This window comes from Aulonocara stuartgranti (assembly GCF_965226115.1).
Source record: "Aulonocara stuartgranti genome assembly, chromosome: 5".
In the NCBI taxonomy this organism is placed as follows: Eukaryota; Metazoa; Chordata; class Actinopteri; order Cichliformes; family Cichlidae; genus Aulonocara; species Aulonocara stuartgranti.
This window is the reverse complement of record NC_138943.1, coordinates 13,373,807-13,392,997: the sequence shown is the minus strand read 5'-3', so window position 1 is coordinate 13,392,997 and position 19,191 is coordinate 13,373,807. Positions and strand designations below refer to the sequence as shown.

General features: G+C 38.3%; 1 protein-coding gene across 1 annotated transcript in view; it reads right to left on the bottom strand.

Annotated features, from left to right (window-relative positions):
- The window catches only part of pmepa1 (prostate transmembrane protein, androgen induced 1), a 40,592-nt gene extending 34,945 nt beyond the window's left edge, over positions 1-5,647 (bottom strand). Inside the window, exon 1 of the mRNA XM_082534135.1 lies at positions 4,933-5,647. Within this exon, the coding sequence (XP_082390261.1) occupies positions 4,933-5,029 (97 nt within the window). The 5' untranslated portion in view covers positions 5,030-5,647. The remainder of the gene's footprint in view (positions 1-4,932) is intronic.
- Positions 5,648-19,191: the final 13,544 nt, after the last annotated feature.

Below are 19,191 nucleotides of genomic sequence, written 5' to 3'. Positions count from 1 at the left end.
TAGGAAATGATTCTTACAAGCTGATACCAGCGATGACTTCACTCCCCCTCTCCACATACACACGGCTAGTCTGTGAGTAATGCTGATGTCATGTGCTTTGACTACCAATATCTGCTGCTCAGAACAGATGTGTTTTTGCATATGTGTGTGTGTGACTGCACAGGTACACAAAACCCTACAATTACAACTTGTGAGACAAAGGAAGGATGCGTATGAGAGGAAGCGAGACAGATAAATGATAATCTGAGGTGACTCAGAGGATCTGCAGCTCTTTCACAAATCTCAGATGAATGCTTTTATCTAAATTCAGTGACTTAAAAGTGTTTAAATGCTTCAAATCCAGCTTTGAAGGTACACGGTATGGGATGCCAAATTGGTTTGAGATGCATTATGTCTTTAGAACTCAGCTAGGAGAGCTGCTTTTCACTTAATTTCATTTCCAGTGGTCGTCTCAAAGTGTCTATAAGAAATACTATTTTAATTATCTGCTAGTTAGATGCACCATTTGTGTTGGTTAATGCAAAATTAACACAACCATGTTAACGTCTTTTATAAATCTCAGAAAGAGATATAAAAACTTGGACAGATAAAGCTGAAACTTTCTGATTTATACCGCTCAAGTGAAATGACTAAAGATGGGGTTTTTTTTAGTTTTTTTTAGAGGTGAACTGAACCAGGCAGCCTTAATATATGCAGCAACAGATATGTCAGGTGTCTGCTATGAAATCTGTGCTTTCTTCTTCAGATCTATTTTTAAGATCTTCAGAGGTAAAAAATTTAGGGAACCCCTCCTTTTTCTATCATGTCATCCTTTGATCACCGCATCAAGTGCATAACGGGGATTATCTTTTACTTTGTTCTACTGTGCTTTTCATCTTTCCTGTCACACTCCGGTGCTTACTGCCCAGTAAAGCTGAACAAGCTTAAATGTGATATTGTTTTTGGTTTTTTAATAAAAGCCAACGCATCGTTAGTTTCAGTCTGTCAACTCCTACGCAATCTAAAATTCACCAGAATGTCTTTTGTTCCGTTCTTTTTTCCTCTTATTTCTCCTTCACTTCCTCTGTCGTTTTCTTTTACAGACACCGTATTTGCTTTTTCCAAAGTTTTGACATTTTCTTCTTGCTAACTTCTCTCTCCGCTGTCTCTCTAGTCTGCTCAGTACTCTTCACTGTCTGCCTCTTTGGTTTATCTGTTTCCCTCCTCCTGTCCTCCAGACTAAACATCACGTCTGTTTTCAGACAGAAGAATTGAGTATGCGCCTCTGTCTGCATTCTTATCTTGCCTCTCTGTTACAAGTTGAGGCAACTATGGTTATCACATGGCTTGATTGCCATAACCCCTATCAACATTACTACATGCTTACATGGACTTACTTTCTTGGAATTCTAGTTGGGAGATTTCAATCGCAGACTGGTTCTAAGAATAAAAAAATCCTATTTATATTACCAAAACATTTCATGTGACTTACAGCTATTGCATTTCTACAGCTTGGATCGGCACTACAGTGCTTTGTCAAGTTGTGCACCAACCCAAACTGGTGATTGAACATTTTAATGCACTTGTCATGCTAGCTGCCGTATTTTGCTGATATTTACAATAGTCTGCTTATACTTCTTACACTTAACGTTTTTACCTGCTTAAACAACAAACAATGCTATATCAAGTAATACCTGCTAAAGAGCTGCTAGCTAGCTGTCACTGGGAATGAACCAGCACTGAAATCTACCATCACACATTACATTTTGTACTAAAACTTGCTGTTTGGAGTGTTTCATATATGTCTAACCATAATAACAGCCAGAAAGTTGAGGGAACACATCGTGTCATCTTAGCTATGTAGCATGAGAGCTAGCTGGAAGGGGATATGTCATTAGAGTGTCTAGCTGTCTGTCAGGCACGCATTGTGGAATAACTTGGGTGTTTTGTGCATTAAGAATAAATTGTAAATATCTGCAAAGTGCAGCATATGAAGCAAATGTTATTTCTTGGTAAGTGCACAACTTTCTACACTATACTGCTGAAATCTATACATCACAAAAGTAACTCCATTGAGGCCACTGACACACTGACCTTTCTAACTGTCACAAGTATACCATTTGTATGTTTTCAAGGCATTGCACATAACTTTATTTATCATGCATTTACAGAATCAAAGTATATTCAATATGGATTATTGTTGGGAAACCTGGTCTGACAGCATCTGCTTGGGACTTATGTCATCTCAACATGGCAGCATGGAAAAATGACAGGTGACACCATCATGAACCATTTCTGCACAAAATACATTAGTCACCGTTCTCCATTATCATGGCTTCTAAATTTTAAATGAGAAAAACACAAAACTTGTTAAAATATTGCTTCAACCATCCAGAAAAATCACTTTCAGGAGAAATTAAGCCTTTTTATTAATGCTTCAGTTTAGGTCTCTCACACATTGCTCAAAAGGCTTTTCAGTTTTTAAAAGGCAGCAAATCACGTCATCATCTAATCGCTCATTTGGATTAAGCTCTGCAGATGTGATTGCGAATAAATATCTTTTAGTTTTGATCTATTTATCAGATCAAATAAGACTTCTAATAACGTCACGTCTGGCTTTTTATCACTATTTCTGGCACTTTAGAGGATGTATGATTTATCTACTGAATGAAAACTAAAAGTAATCATTTTTACAATTGTTACAAATACATCTTCCCAATTATGAAGGTGAACTTGCAAATGCTTAATCATTTCATCAATAACCATTTCACTGATGTGATTTATACTTTGTCTGGTTCTTCACTATAACTCGTTTTTATTGTCTGTTGATGCAGATGTTGTCTGTGGCTTCTGTGTGTGTCAGCAGGATTACACAAGCCGAATTTGATGAAACCTGATGGAGAGGTGGAACATGAGCAAAGATGGAGGCTGTTCAGTTTTGGTACAAATGCAGAACATTTTCTTTGAAACTGACCTTGGTGGAGATAAGCGCTCTGTGTGTAGCTTGCTTGTTTAAACCTGCAAAACTGCAAAGATTTGTTTGCCCTAGATCTTAAATGTTTAATTCGTCATACATGACAAGATTTGGATAAGTGGTGAAGCAAAAGACATTAAAGGTGCTGTGGAAAAGGAAAAGGCCATCTATCTGAAACTGCTGCTGGAACCTCAAACATGATTAAGAGAGATATATTGCTTTACTTGTGACAATCATTGTGATAATATAGGGTAAGGGTAAGTAAATAACACCCAATACAGACTTGGTGATTGGTCCATGACTATCTGGTAATCACTGGTCGTGAGGGAAAAATCAGTATTCCCAGCCTTCTTAGCTACCAATTTCACCTAGTGAGAGCCAGAAACCTCCAAGAACCAATGCCATCCACTTGGGAACAAAAACATTTTCCCTCAGCAACTGACAGTTGGATCACATCCAATATGGCAGACCAATATCGAGCAACATGTGCATGACGTCACATTAAAAAACCTCAATAGGCTTAAATTGTTTGCAGTGTCTGTGTGTGCACTGTCTTCTTCAACAACCTAAACTGCGTCTGAAGCTGTCTGAGTGACACACACATGCACACACACACAGCTTTCATGTCTTAAATGACCTCACAACATTATGATTGTTTGCAGTTTTAATAGTAGGTGTCCCCAGCTGGAAGAACCCCATAACTTCACTCAAGTACTTTAATGAAGCACAGATTGCACTACAGTGTACTCTATATTTTCTGTGCAAATACTGTACTTTGTGATCCATGGCATTTCTTTTAAAGGTTTAGTTACATATTTTGAAGATTTAAAAACTATAGATCATACTCATGCATCAGGAACTATGATCCAGTGTTATCATGTCTGCGATTTATTTTATTTAAATATACTGGGACTGTGAGTTTTACTCAGCTAAAAAGACCTAAATCACCGTCGTCAAACATGAATCAGGGAGTCAGATCCAGCTAGGCGAAGGGTCCCATGGACAGGGCAGTTAAGTCATTAATAACTCCAATATTACGACGCAATAGTAAGAACACATTTTATATATATCTACACAGACAGGGACCGCTGCTGCTTTACTGTCTTGCTAGACCAAACAGCACACAAAGATTCCGACACAAAGTATACGCCAATATAAACACACGCAGTGGAACACAGGGATTTCCCGGATACGGCCACACACATAAACACACGCGCGCGCACTCTCACACGCGCGCACACAGACGGGCGGCTAGACAGCCGTCTGGCTTTGCTCGAATGACGAAGCGACGACAAAACTTCCAACTCCCCTGCTTTGTCACCGATCAAACCCAGGTATTCCTAGGGCATCAGCTTTCAGTGTCCCCCCAAGGTAACGTCCTGACAGTTTCGTCGCACTTTAAGTCTTACTTTCACCGTCAAAATCCAAAATGAAGGAGCAGGTTTTCTCTGAAACCCAAGTCAGCTGAGCGTTAAGTTCAAAAGCAGACAGAAAACGCCAACGGCTCAGAAAGTCGACCAAAAAAAAAACACAGCAACCCCAAACTGTCAAAGTTAGCTGACATGGCGAAGAAAACAGCTCGAAACAGCCATGATGTGATATAAATTAAACCAAACAGAAGAGCTTTTTCATTCCGAGTCTTCAGGAAGAGATGGGGAAGCCTGAGGTTTTTGGTTTAAGTTCAAAATGAGGCGTTATTAATCACAAACGTTAGAAAAGGAGAAAGGGTAACGTAATATTCACCACAGTTAATAATTGCAGGGAGTACCATGACACATATTAAAACTAACAGCAGATTCTAAACTGACTCAGAACGGAAGACTTAACTCCAGTCGTTTAAATAAAAGAAATAATGTGGAAAGAGCAGAGGGAAACAGAAACTCTTCCGAGTACCTGCAGCGAAGCTTCACAGACGCATTTTTAAGACACTTGAAAGGAAAAAGTGAGCGAGGTAGAGGCAGAAAAAAGTCATTACTCACTGATTTCCATGCTCTGGAGGGAGGTGTAGCGCTTGCAGTTACAAGTACAGGAGACATTGGCGGCGGTGGCGTTTAAAACACCCATCAAGTTTAACATTTAAATGCTCCTAAAATCAGACATAAATACTCCGGGACAGAGAGGACGAGTGGAGGAGGAGAGGCGACCGGAAGAGAGAGAGGAGACTAAAAAAAATAAAATAAAAATCTCACAACAAACTCCCCTCCAAAAAATCCTCCTTTTTTCTCTGCTCTCTCTCCAATCTCCTCTCCTTTCCCTCCGGTCCTCCTCCTGTCTCGGTTCTCTCCTCCTCCTCTCTGAGGTTTCTCCTCCTCTTCCACGAAAATCTATCTATCTATCTATCTATCTATCTATCTATCTATCTATCTATCTATCTATCTATCTATCTATCTATCTATCTATCTATCTATCTATCTATCTATCTATCTATCTATCTATCTATCTATCTATCTATCTATCTATCTATCTGCGTGCCGCTGAAGTATCGCTGCAGCCTTTAAATGTAGTTTCAACGTTGTAAAAATGTACTTCAGCTACTTTCAGTCCCTTACAACAAATCAGCTTTAGAGGATCCGCGTTTTGCGCCGAGTGACCGGCGACTAAACTGCTGAGGGAGTCTGTCTGGTCCTGTCTGTCTGTCCCCCCCCCCCCTCTCTCTCTCTCTCTCTCAGTCTGTCTCTAGGGATTTCTCTCGCTCTCCCTCGCTCTCCCTCGCTCTGGCTCATCTGCCAGGTCGTACAGGCAGGGAGGAAACCACAGATAAAGCAAAGATCACACATTTGCCTTCCTCAGAGAGGCAAACCTTGCAGAATCACATGACCCTTATTTCATATTATGAATACTGTAATCATAAATATCTTTTTTTACTGATCCATTTTATTGTCATTTTTATGTGGTTTAAATGTACCAAGGGGTTCTATTTTGTACATTTATGCGCGTCATTGTCATGATTTTTAATCATAAAGATGTTTCCCACCATGTATATGTCGACTTTTTGTGCAACTTTTTTCTTTTAAATATTAAGATAATGGAAATGTATGTACGCTATGTAAATTAAAGTTGTGATTTTTCAGCATTATATGCTTTGCTTTTATTGTCAATTGTTAGATGAGTTGCCCAAGCAGTAATTTGACATACACAGCTGCAACAATCTAAATATTCTTGAGTATAAAAAATATCTGCAAGACTTCTTTTTTCTTAAATCAGACTCACAGCAGAAACAAAGGATAAAAAAGAGAAAACAGCTTGACTGTGATGGATTCATTGTAATTTGTTCTTCATTAAAATATTACACAGTCACTTGTTCATCTATATTTAATTATGACAATGAGCAGAAACTAACAGACCAGGGTGATTGTCTAAATAAATGTGATTTTGTTCATATTTTAAACTGCTTTGATTAAGAACACTGACTTATATACGAGGAAAAACAAGCAGACAGCCATTCAAAATAACTTTTCGTCACAGGGTTGGTCACTTAAATAATGTTGCATGGAACCTTTTTTTTTTCTTTCATTTTTCATTATGGAAGTGCAGGTATCAAGGAAAAAATGTTGCTACTAAAACTATGCAGAAAACATTTCCAAGGTTTTCATTCTCAGCAGGTTAGACTATTGGGTGCTTTTGCATGCAAATACAGCAGCCTGAATCCTCACTAACACCAAATAAGTAGAACATATTAGTGTAGTCTGTGCTCCATAACACACAGCTTTCTGCATTTCAAAGGCTAGATTTTAAAATCCGGTTACAGAGTACTAAACGGACTCAGGCCCAGATGCATCTTGATTTTGCTTGTGCCTTAGATGATATTATGTTTCTTGACACATTTGTGCTCCCAGATTACATCATTTCTGCTTTTGAATTAAATCATGTGTACAAATGACTAATTTGTGCTCTCGGATGTGTGCAGCATGCGTCCCCTGAGTCAAGTGACACAATTCTAAAACCGTACACCAATTTATGGCCACAGATAATAAGCAGAGTGCCAATTATTCAAGCTACTGAAGTTGCATAATTTGTCCTACTGAATTACTGATTTGTGCTTGCAAATTCACAGAATGTAAAATTCAATGCACTGACAAAAACAAACAACTTGAAGTCCAATTACCAGAGTTTTTAACAGACTTAAATATGTGTCGATATGTGACTAAAGCCCCACTTAGCATACATGGTAGTCTGTGAATTATCCACTGATGAAGACTGTGATGCAGTTGAAATCTCCTTGAAATTGATTCCACTGCCATATACCTGTGTTGTCTTGTTATCCTTATTTTAAACTGATCTAAAGTTAAATGAAGGTAAAACTGCCTTATGTCGAGTAAGACGTGATGTGTCAAGACGTGATTAATGCCTTTCATGGTACAGGTGTGACATACAGTAGCAGGTAACTTACATGTGGATATGAACTGAAGCTAAATGACTAAGTAAATGACTGAGGATAGATCAGTAAACTGGTTTAAATGAACAGAGTAAATCCTCAGTTTATACAGTTTACATTCAGTGCTTAAAGCAGAACTTTGTAAAAAAAAAAAAAAAGATACAAGTATTACAGTTACCAGCAATATAAGCATTTCGATATGAAAACCTGCCCTTTAATTTTAAAAGAATCATAAGCACATTTTGAGGATTTATAACAGACATAATCACTTACATATCAACTTTTAACTTCATCAGTTGATGCATCAAGAAATGTAATTTTGGATAAATAACAGTTTTCCATGCATGTTATTAAAATAGAGAAACATGATATGATATAGTAATTTCAATAACAGATAAAAGCAGGAATATTCATGATCCATTATTTCTGTCTTTTTTGCAGCTTTTTTAGATAGTGTGTGATTGTAGGACAAACTTCATTTTAAAAGCAGCGAGTTAGCCCTCAATGTCAAACCACAGCAGCTGAAATTCAAAAGATTCTGCAGCAGCTTTCCAGCCTTTCTTGTGTCTGCTTGTTTTTCTACCCTCATTCTGTTTCTCTCGCTAATGAAACAGGCAAAATACGGGTAAAATGAACTTCAGTAAAGCTGTAAATGACAAATACACAAACCCACACCATTTAAAGCTGGTTTTTTTTAACACTGTGTTGCCAAAATTTGAGCTCACCTAACTGACATGCAGGCAAAATCCCATTAGGAATATAACCGCATGTGCATCAATATACACACACACATATATATATATAACCTTTATAATGTTCATCATTCCAAAAGTCCAATAAGAGTTGATTCAAAATGTTGAATATTAGTGTTGCAGCAGATCGACAGAGCCAGACAGCATTACGTCAGCCCCCATGACTGACAGGCCCCAGGGACCAATGAGGCTAGACTGTAACAGCATGTCTCATCTGAGTCAACTGCGTCTAATTACGCCTGCTGAAGTTTATAGCTGCATGTTAAAGTGGTTTTATTGCCCAGCTGGACTCCCCAAAGCCCTAATCATGTAGACAGAAAAAACTTAATCACCCAAAATACATTGCTCAATATGTACAGAGGGAAAAAAAACTGAAGGAGGAAAAAAAATACAGCAAAAAATGTATAGATTAAAACATGTTACAGTTTGCTGTGAATATGAGCAGTGAGATGAACAGAGCAGGAGGCAGCATTTTTCCAAAGCTCTGAAACGGAAAACAGGTGGTAAAATGCTGGAAATGTTGAATTATTTAAGTTTTCTACTTCTTGATAGAAAATGGCACGGAAGATGTATTTGTAGATGAGATCATAGCTAACTTAATAATTGGTCATCTCAGCCAAATTAGAGAAACTATCATAATTTATAATAGATAATCAAGGTAAAGTAAAAAGGGAAATATACAAAATTTCAATACCTCAAACACCCCAAAGGAGTGCCCCTTTCATTGTAATTTGTGTAAACTGATTTTTAACATGTTTACCATGATATGATATGGGACTGTATTCAATTAAACAGTCTCACTATCCTTTGTGTCATATTGACACTGAAAAGCAACTTAAATTAGATAATAAACTAAAACCAGGTCAGTCTATCCATCTAATTAAATCAAATCTGATAGGATTACAGAGCATCACTGTCCAGCCAATAAACTAGATGTGCCATGTTAAAAAGTGTGTAGGGCCTCTGCTGCCCCCTGCTGAAGACTAGCGGCAAGGCTGCACAGAGATGGGACTAAATCATGTTGTATGAATGGAAAGAGTAAAGCAATTTGACTCAAATTGCTTTAAGAAAATTTTTAATTTTTTTGTACTGTTATAACAGTACAAATAATCTGCATAAAGACAATAAGCTTTAAAGAATTCAAATTAAACCTTAGTGCTATTGCTGCCATAACTAGAGCCTATCCCAGTTGTCTTAGGGCGAGAGGCAGGGTACACCCTGGACAGGTCGCCAGTTTGTCACAGGGCTAACATATAGACACAGACAACCACTTGCACTCACATTCACTCCTGCATTCACACCTAAGGGCAATTTAGAGTTTCCAGTTAACCTATCCCCACTAACTCCATGTCTTTGGACTGTGGGAGGAAGCCAGAGTACCCGGAGATAACCCACGCAAACACAGGGAGAACATGCAAACTCCAAATAGAAAGACCCGGCCTGATGGTGGACTTGAACTCAGGACCGTCTTGCTGTGAGGCAACAGTGCTAACAATCAATCAAACAAATATCAGGCAGCTGACTGTGTATTTTAGAGAACGAGTGCTGTTGCGTGAATGTGTTTTCATTGTCTGACCTAAAGTGGACTGAAAATTAAGGATCTGTAAGTGTTCAATGAGTTCATATATTTTTATTATGAAATAATTCCCAAACCAGTTATCAAAATGGCTGCAAGTTTCAAAAGTAACAACACAACATCCAGCACACAGACATTAACATTAAAAAGCCAGGTGGCAATTTGGGAAAGCCCAAATATAGTCACAAAACATTTGTCAGTATTAAGAAAGACAAAATGGCATACACACATGGAAGATTATTAAAGAAGCTATTTGCATGAGCTGAGAAGTGCTTTGAGCTCTTAATTTAACTTCCCTCTACAAACTCTCTTGCAACAAGATGCAACCTAAATCATAAAGCTTTTTTTCTACCATCTCTCTTAGTATAACAGCAATTGACAGTATAATTGTGTCTTGGCATCTAAAACTGGGACTGGAAAATGAGCTCTGTGAAATAAAAGATATGAAAGAAATTTGTCACAGTGGCTTATAAATAAAAATCTGCCAGTGACATGCTGGTTGTTTACTGGAAGTCTCCTAGCCCAATACGCAGCTCCTGTTTTTGTCTGTGTTTCCTGTCGAAGGCCCTGACACATGCAGCAGACTGAGACAGTGATAATCGAGCTGGCGGTGAGTCAATTTACCGTCTGAGGGGGCTGAGTCACCAAAACGGACAACAGGTGTGGTCATTTTTCCTGTCTCTCTCTTTTTCTCTCTGTATCGTAGCCTTTCTTTGAAGACTGAAGTGGGTGAATCATTTGGTTAAGGACTTGCTCTTTTCCTGAGTGTATCTATTTATCACTGGTGCTCAGACAGAAAATGGCTCTGTATTAAAGGCAGGGGCTGCACTGGTAGGGGCATGTTGTTTCAGTGACTGGCGAGAAGATGAAATACAATCCAGGAAGGTTAGCTTGAGTAACACATCCTTGGGGTTGGCTTATCTGATGAAAAAAACACTGCACACTGCAGCACACTTTTTTCTTTACTGTTACAGAAGTTTACAAGTTTTTATGGCAGCATTTATTTAATCCACTGTGAGACATGCAGTAGAATGAGATTTTATGTTTAAAGAGATGTATTTGCTGTTTGCACACAGTTGCACACTGATATGGACACCTTAATCTGGGTTGTCAAGATGGACAAAGGAGGTAGAAACCATAAACCTTTGGGATTATCACAAACAAGATTGCATGTAAACTGGTTTGTGCTTCAAGTTCAGCCTATTCTCATTCCTGAGGTGTCAACTAATGCACCTTTGTCAAACCTCATGTTCTTAGGCTTTGAGTAACATAACAAGTCTGTCACTCCCAGCATGGACGGTTACTGTTGTGAAAGTGGGGGCAGAATGCCTAATAGGAAATGAACCATGGTCTTATGACTGATATTCTTGCAAACACCTATACCTATACCACCACCACCACTTCAACATCTTAATGTGGACCATGCAGTTATCTAAACTAGAACAACTCTCACTCAGTGCCCAATTTCGCCTAGTCTAGCACATCAGGGATCTAGTGCTAAAAGATGCCTTGTGTATTATAGTGTGCTGCAGCCAGCATTTGAGAAAACTGCTGGCTGAGTCCTGTGATTCCATAGGATAAAAATGCGTTGTGCAAGTCAGTTTTGATTTTTGATTTTTTTTTATCCTTGAATCAGTCGTAAGCCAGTGTACCCCTGCCAGTCCCAAATGGGAGGGTTGAGTCAGGAAAGACATACAGCATAAAATCAAACATGCAGATTATAATGAATGCGATTTGCATATGGATCAGTCAAGACCCAGGTTGGCAACAACCAACTCAATCACCAACAACCACAGAGAAGGAGAAGTCATTTTCTGAGGCATACAGAGAGAAGGAAAGGCATGAATTTGGGGCTGAGAGTACGACCTTGTAGGTGAGATGTAAGGACTATGACTGGTTAAAGAGTGAGGGTTGGCTGATATGATACAAAGAAGAAACTTAGATTTATTGTGTGGGCAGGAGACCAAGGTGAAAGGTAACCAAGGCCTGGAACACTGGATGTGGATTCAAGTTGTGCTATGATGGTGTAGACAGGAAGAGAAATGGGGTGGGGGTAATCTTGAAGGAAGTCTATGTGAAGAATCCTATTGAGGTGAAAGGAATGCCAAGTGGCAACATGAGTTTGAAGCTGGATATCAAAGCAGCGATATTGAATGTTGTCAGTGCATATGGCAAGTTGAACGTCAGTTAGAAGAGACAAAGGAATTCTGGAGTGAATTGAATGTTGTGAAGAGTGTCTCTCCAAGGGGTAGAGAGTGATCACTGAAGCACACTTCAGTGAACATGTAGATGGAGGGAACAAAGGCGATGAGGAGATGCTGGGTAAGTCTGGTGTTAATGAGAGAAATGCAGAAGGACAGACGGATGGGGATTTTAGCAAAATGTTGGAAATAGCTGTTGTGAAAATGTACTTCAAAAAGAAGGAGGAACATAGGGTGACATATAAGAGTGTAGAAAGTTGGAAACTTTCTACACTCTTATATGTAGAAACCTTATGCAGAAGGTGCCATTTGAAAGACAGGAGAGTGCAGCTAGGCAGCAACAAGTAGGATGTGATCTGTAGGATGACTTTGGAAATCAGGAGGAGGAAATGAATGAAGATAGAGGATTAAATGGTAAATGTAAAGAAGAATGAATGTAGTAGTGACTTCAAAGAGTTTTGAGACAGGCTTTGGGTGATAATCCCAGATGCCTGGGAAAGCACAACTGAAGTGGTAAACTACCAAGAAAACACTGGCAGAGGAAGGATGAAAAGGAGACTTGGTGGTGAAATGATGAAGTACAGGTAAGTATCCAAAGGAAGTGCCTGGCAAAGAAAAAGTTGGATAGTCTGAAAGAGGGAGAAGAAAAAGACTTACACTGATTGACTGGTCAGAGAGATTGAGCTGGAAAGGACGTGCAATGGGTCAGGGTGATTAAGGATAGAGATGAAGATGTACTAACAAATGGAAAGAGCCTGTTGAGACAATAGACAGAGTACTTTGAGGAGCTAATGAATTAAGAAAATGGGAGAGAGATTAGGACAGGCAAGTTAGTGAATAAAGAAGTACTTAATAATGAGGAAGTAAGGTAAAGAGGATGTGAAGAGGATGAAGACTGGAAAAGCAGTTACCTGCAAAGGTATGGCGATGTATAGAAGAGAGGATAGTATCATTTGAACCACATTTTGTAACAGAAGTAAGAAGTGGATGTATGAGGAATGAAGACGTGTACTGGTATAGATTTTCAAGAACTAGGGTGATGTGCAGAGCTGCAGTAACTACAGAGGGAAAAAGCTGATGAACCATTCCATAAACATATGGAAGTTGTTAGAGGTAGGTTAAGATAGGGTTACATCAGGAATTGACTCATAGCTCGTTCTTGTTTGCCCTGGTGAAGAATAGTTTGACAAATTAGTTCAGGCAGAAGTCTTGGTGGAATATGAAGTTTGCAGATTAAATTGTGATCTGTAGTTCGATTAGTTGAAAAGTTCAAATTCTTGCCTCTAAACTGCTCAGAAGCAAGAGTGGGATGGTTTGGACATGCACAGAAGAGGGCTAGCTGATAGACTGGGCAAAGGTATATTGAGCTGTGTTTAGAGGAAAAAGGTATAAACAGATTCATGGATATGGTGAAGGAGGATATGCACAGAGTTGGTGTGCCAGAAGAGGGTACACGGTATTGGGTGAGATGGACACAGATATTCTCCATTTTCTCAGTGATTCTTGCACAAATTTGCATCATGAATGAAGTAGTTCAGTTACTTATACCACCTGAAATGGTTTTCACTTCACAGGTGTGCCTTGTCAGGGTTCATCTGTGAAATTTCTTTCCCTCTTAATGGAGTTGGGACCATTAGATGTGTTGTGCAGAAGTCAGGTTGGTATACAGCTGACAGCCCTATTTGACAACTGTTAGAATTGATATTATGGCAAGAACCAATCAGCTAAGTAAAGAGAAATGACAGTCCATCATTACTTTAAGGACTGAAGGTCAGTCAGTCCAGAAAAGCTTTAAACGCGTCCCCAAGTGCAGTCACAAAAACCATCAAGCACTAAGATGAAACTGGCTTAATTACAAGATGGTTTGGGATGAGATGGACCGCAGAGTGAAGGCAAAAGAGCCAACAAGTGCTCAGCATCTCTGAGAACTCCTTCAAGACTATAGGAAAACCATTTCAAGTGACTACCTCATTAAGCTCATCGAGAGAATGCCAAGAGTGTGCAAAGAAGTAATCAAATAATCATAATTCCATATGTGTTCATTCATAGTTTTGATGCCTTCAGTGAGAATCTACAATGTAAATAGACATGAAAATAAAGAAAAATCATTAACTGAGAAGGTGTGTCCAAACATACACTTGGCCCTGTGGGGGGTCTTTATCCTTCTAGCTTGGATCCATTTGGTAATGGTGTTCCATTAGTACATCATCAGTTGTGGCCATCTTCTCCTGATTTACACATGGGTCTTTGTTCTTTCATCATGAGCAGTGGTTGTGACAATCAGTAGTTCTCTGCCACATTTCTTCTGCTTAGCATACAGCCTAAGGGTGCTGGAGTTGTGGTTTCACTCCCAAGTCTCAATATATAACTGATATTGAGACAAGGAGCTTCCTTGTTGTGATATCAGTGCCTTCTAAGTCCTCCTTTCGCCAGCTGATTCTCCCAGTGGGATAATTGACAACCAGCAGGCCAAGGCTGTTGACTACTTTGATGTTGTTCTTCCCATTCAACTGACTTAGTACATGCAGTGCATATTCTCTGCAGGTATTTGGTGCTTGTGGCTTTCCTAATGGCCTATTCATTGTTCCCAATTGCCTGCGGATTTCCCAGGTACTTGTAGCTGTCCTCAATGTCTCCAGTGTTGCCTGAAGGTAGTCCTTCTTCATTATTCCACCTACTTTGTGCAATGTACCAGTACCACTGGCAAGAAAAGAGCCCCAGAGCATGATGCTACCACTAACATGGTTAACAGTTGATAGTGTTCTTTGGTGGGAAGGCCTATTTCACGTTTTCAGTCCATGAAAATGTCAAATTCTCTTTACTTAACTCTGGACAGTGGAATTATTGTTTCAACGATTTCCAGCGATTTTTTTTCCAGACCTAGGCAAAGTGCTGAAACATCCAACAATTTTAAATACATTTTTTTAACTTATGACTGTGGAATCTGCAGTTGTTTAGAAATAGTTCCAGCAGACCTCCCCAGCTTTTGTAAAACGGCAGTTCTCCTGCTTAGACTTTCACTGAATTTCTTGGACTTTCCCATTGTTCTGATTATTGGTGTTTTAATACTGGGAAAGAGAAACTGCCAGCTGTAGTCAACCATGAATGAGAAGTTAGTGATAAGCATGATAATTGATAATTATCATTTCCATCAAACGATGCAGCATCCTTTCATTCCTAACATGTTGCCCAGTCCATATCAGTATGGACTTTTTCCCCATTAAAATCTGATGTGTTCCTTAATTATTTTTTGAGCAGTGTATTTGGGGTTGTATGTATATATTTGACCATGTTTGGCTTAGTGAAAAGCCAAAATATAGTCAAACTTGTGCACCCAATTCTTGTTTTGTAATATCATTAAAGATATATTCTATACAATCATTCCACCCTGGAAAAAGAACAGTTCAAAGGAATCCTTAAAAGCATCAAAATACCATGACATTCATGACTATAATGAGTGTATGTTAGCTTTTGACCACAACTGTATATTCCCATTGATTCTGTTCTGTCATTTAATCCTTTTTGGCAAACCCACTGCATTTTTTTTCATCCTGACTGCTGTGAAGGCATGTTCAGGCAATGTATGTGTCAGGGAGCTATCACCACCCAGATTCAATTATTGTAGAGTAATTGCAGAAGGGTGGCTGCTCTTCAGTGGTTACACGGCAAAAACATCATAATGCTCACCCCCCAAAGTAATTTGGATTCTTCTTTATCAACAAATGTTTAGAGAAGTGCGGTTCTGGAAATTACCTTTTAACTGACTAATGTTCAGTACAAAACCTCTGCTATTGTTTATATATGAGGCATGTGAATAAGTGCCAATATTTAACAATATTTATACTATTCATATTATTTTTATAACTAAATCCAGTTAAAAAAAATTGTAGACTTACCTTTTCTAAATAGCTTTAGTTAATAAACTGTATAATTCCTTGGGTAGTTCTGCTGCTCTTCACATTTTGTTTAGTTGGCATTTTCTCTATTTTCAATGTAATTTTTCCACCAAAAATCATTTGATATATTACTATAACAAACCCCCCCCCCCCGATAAGCGCTTCAAATTCTAAGCAATGAATCAGTTTTGAACAATAAATTAAATTTCAGGTTCTATTTGAACACTTTCCTAATTGATATATATTCATTAAATCATTTGAGCTGTATTGCATTTCTTCTTAAAGATTATTCTTTTTTGAAATTAGTATAGAAAATGAAAATGTGAATGTGGCTTGGTTGTTGAATATCTGCTTGCTTAAAAAGCCTGGAGCTTTTTTAGCTGTTTCTAAAACTGTGGAGACCACATTTTTTGACAGCAGATAGTTTGGCACGTAAGGAGGGATACAGCTAACATTACTGCATTTCCTGTAGCTGAACCAGTTTCAGGGTCTTGTTATTGTGTAGTCAGGCTTGCTGTCCGGTTTTCTCGTGATATGTAATGCAACTGAGCCATTGTTAATAATATTTTTCACCTGTCTCCTTTCTCCACTAACAAGTGTTTGTTTTTTCTGTGTCCCTTGTCTATCTTCATGTTTGGTGTTATTCTTTATGTGTTAGTGTAATTTGTTTTTTGGTTAAGTCCTGTTTTACTTTGAGGGTTACTGTCCAGTGTAACATTTTGGTTTTAATTCCTACTGTTGTGCCTTTCCCTGCTCCCCATCCACATTGGTTTCAATTGTGTTGTTTTCACTTGTGTTGTTTACTTTGGTTGTCTTTTTGCCATGCACTTGAGTCTTCTTATTGCATTCTTTTCAAGTTAAATGTTGGTTACTTAATGTGCACTCTGAATTTAATGGGGAGCCAATACAGTTGAGTCAGAAACAGTGTGACATATGAGAAACCTTCATCAGACAATCTGCAAATATTTCAAGATTTTGTTTAGGCCATCGAATAATGAACTACGGTAATCCAGATGTGATTTAATAAAGACATGAATAACAAATTCCAGTTCAGAGTTTCCATTTTCATTACCGTAGGCAGAAATCTGTCCAAAGCACAAAGAAAGACTGACTTTTTTCTTTATTAAGTTGGAGAAAGTTGTCAGCCAGTCAAAGTTTAACAGGGTCTAAGCACCTATGCGGGCTCTGAGGCTAATAAACATCTTGGGATTTAAAAGAAATACATAACTGAATGTCATCTGCGTACTGTAGCAATGATGAGAAATGTCCTTAAAGGTTCTCAAAATTTGCTGAAGAGGGAACAGATATAACATAAATAGTTAGAGCCCCAAAACAGAACCTTGTGGTATATCATAGGTAAAACCATTGGAAGAGGATTTGTACTAGAAGCAGCCACAGAAAAGGATAATTTAGACAGAACTTCAGTGGCCATTTCAGCATTTGTTGTTCTTTTTAATGCACTGAGTTTGTTTTTATTGTAAATATATTAAATGTTCTTAACTACTACACTGGGTTTTGTGATCCTTAGCTACTATTCCCTTTATTTTAGCTGTTTTCTACCAGATTAAAAAAAAACCCCTCCTCATTCGTTTTTATAAACACATGGGAATACAAATTTTATTTAATCTTAAATTGTAATTCTACTGAACTCACACACCTTGAACATCTGTTATACAGAACTCAAACAAAGACAAAGAAAGGGATTTTTTAAATAGAGCTATTTGCTGTTGTAGATGAGTGACTCTTCCTCCACAACAAAAAGGGAAAATTAGTAAATAGGAGAACCCTAAGATCAGATGCAGTGGTGCAGTGTGGGGAAAATGATCACTCAGGAACAAGTTACAATATTGTGAGCACATCTAGATTTTGTGTACAGGCTGTTAACTGAGCTGTGGTGATGCTACTGCTCTGAGATTCACTGCTATTCGGTGCTGTGCTTTTTTGGAAATCGAATTTCCCAGAGGAACCCACCCGAGGGATTAATAAAGTTCTATCTAATCTAATCTAATCTAATCTCTCTATTTCTGGGTTTACACAACTGAATTCAGCAAGATATGAGCAGATGTTACATGAATTATAATAACTGATTTTCAACACCTAGAAAGTGTAAAGGTTCCCTCAATGTAACCTCACACTGACCATGAACACCATAGTTACTCTACACCAGTACAGCACAATGCATTACCATAGACTTCACCACAGTTAGCACAGATAGCTTTAATTTCCATTATATCAAATGTTAATGAGGGTTCCTTATCTTCCCAAAAAATCTCTGTTTTATCTCTCTTGTTCTGTCTTTCTTACATCTGTCTCCTTCTCAGAATGACATTATCTCATATTCTTTTCAGTCCCTGGGAAATAAATAGACACACTGTGTGATAAACTGTATTGCTGATGTTACTGTCTTTATGCTTGCTCTTCTTTTGTAGCGATGGCTAGATGCCGTGACCACAATTTATACACTTTCTACACTAAAAACACGATTCGATATCGTTCACATACAACAATAATGTATCATGTGGATGGGTATTAGCTTAACAGCTAAAATAATACTCCTGTTTTCTTTAAGCTTGTGGTTCCAACTTAGAACCAACTTATTAAATAGTTTTTCCATTTTTGTTTTTAAACTGTAAAATGGCTTATTGGACTATTGGAGGGGAAAACGTTGAGAGCCATTAAACTAGCATCTCAATAAATTTTTTTATTGAAAGCTAAAATATTGCCTGCACGTTCTGCAAACGAGCCTCCATGCAGTTCTCCAAAATCCCAATTACACATTGCTGAACATGGATGACATTTGTCATCTAATGCTGATTGGTTTACAAGTGGGTCAGAATAGGGAAGGGAGTGACAGCAGAGTTAACCAGGAATGAAAGAACCATGAAAATAATATCAAAGATTAAAAAAAAAAATACAGTATGAAAAACACAGACTGTAACTGCGTTGAACAATCGTCATTGTTTTTAACAATTGGTTTCACTTCAGTTCTTTCTTTGTTTTAGTTTCTTTTCTCCACTGCTGACTGAACAACCACCAATAGCACAAGTAAAAACAGCCCACAGACCGGTTGTACCACATACTTTGTATACTGCCTCCATCGACAGCAGATGCTCTCTGCAGGGGCTGTCCATGGACTGCCAGTCCATTTCTCTCCTTACAAGTGAAATTACACGAATGTACACTCCTAGGTGTAGTTAATAAAAATCAACATCCAGTACAACATATCAGTAATAAAGTGGTCCTTAGAAAGGTACATTAAGTGACTGTGCTTGGCCAAAATAGTAAAACTAGTAATGTTATTCTTAATTTTAAGGGTTTTACTGGGTCGTTCCCTGAACACATTCTGATTAGCACCACAATAATGCAGTGGTTAGTACTGCTGTCTCACAGTAATAAAGTTCTGTATGCCTTTGTTCTCAGCAGACATTAGATAAAGAC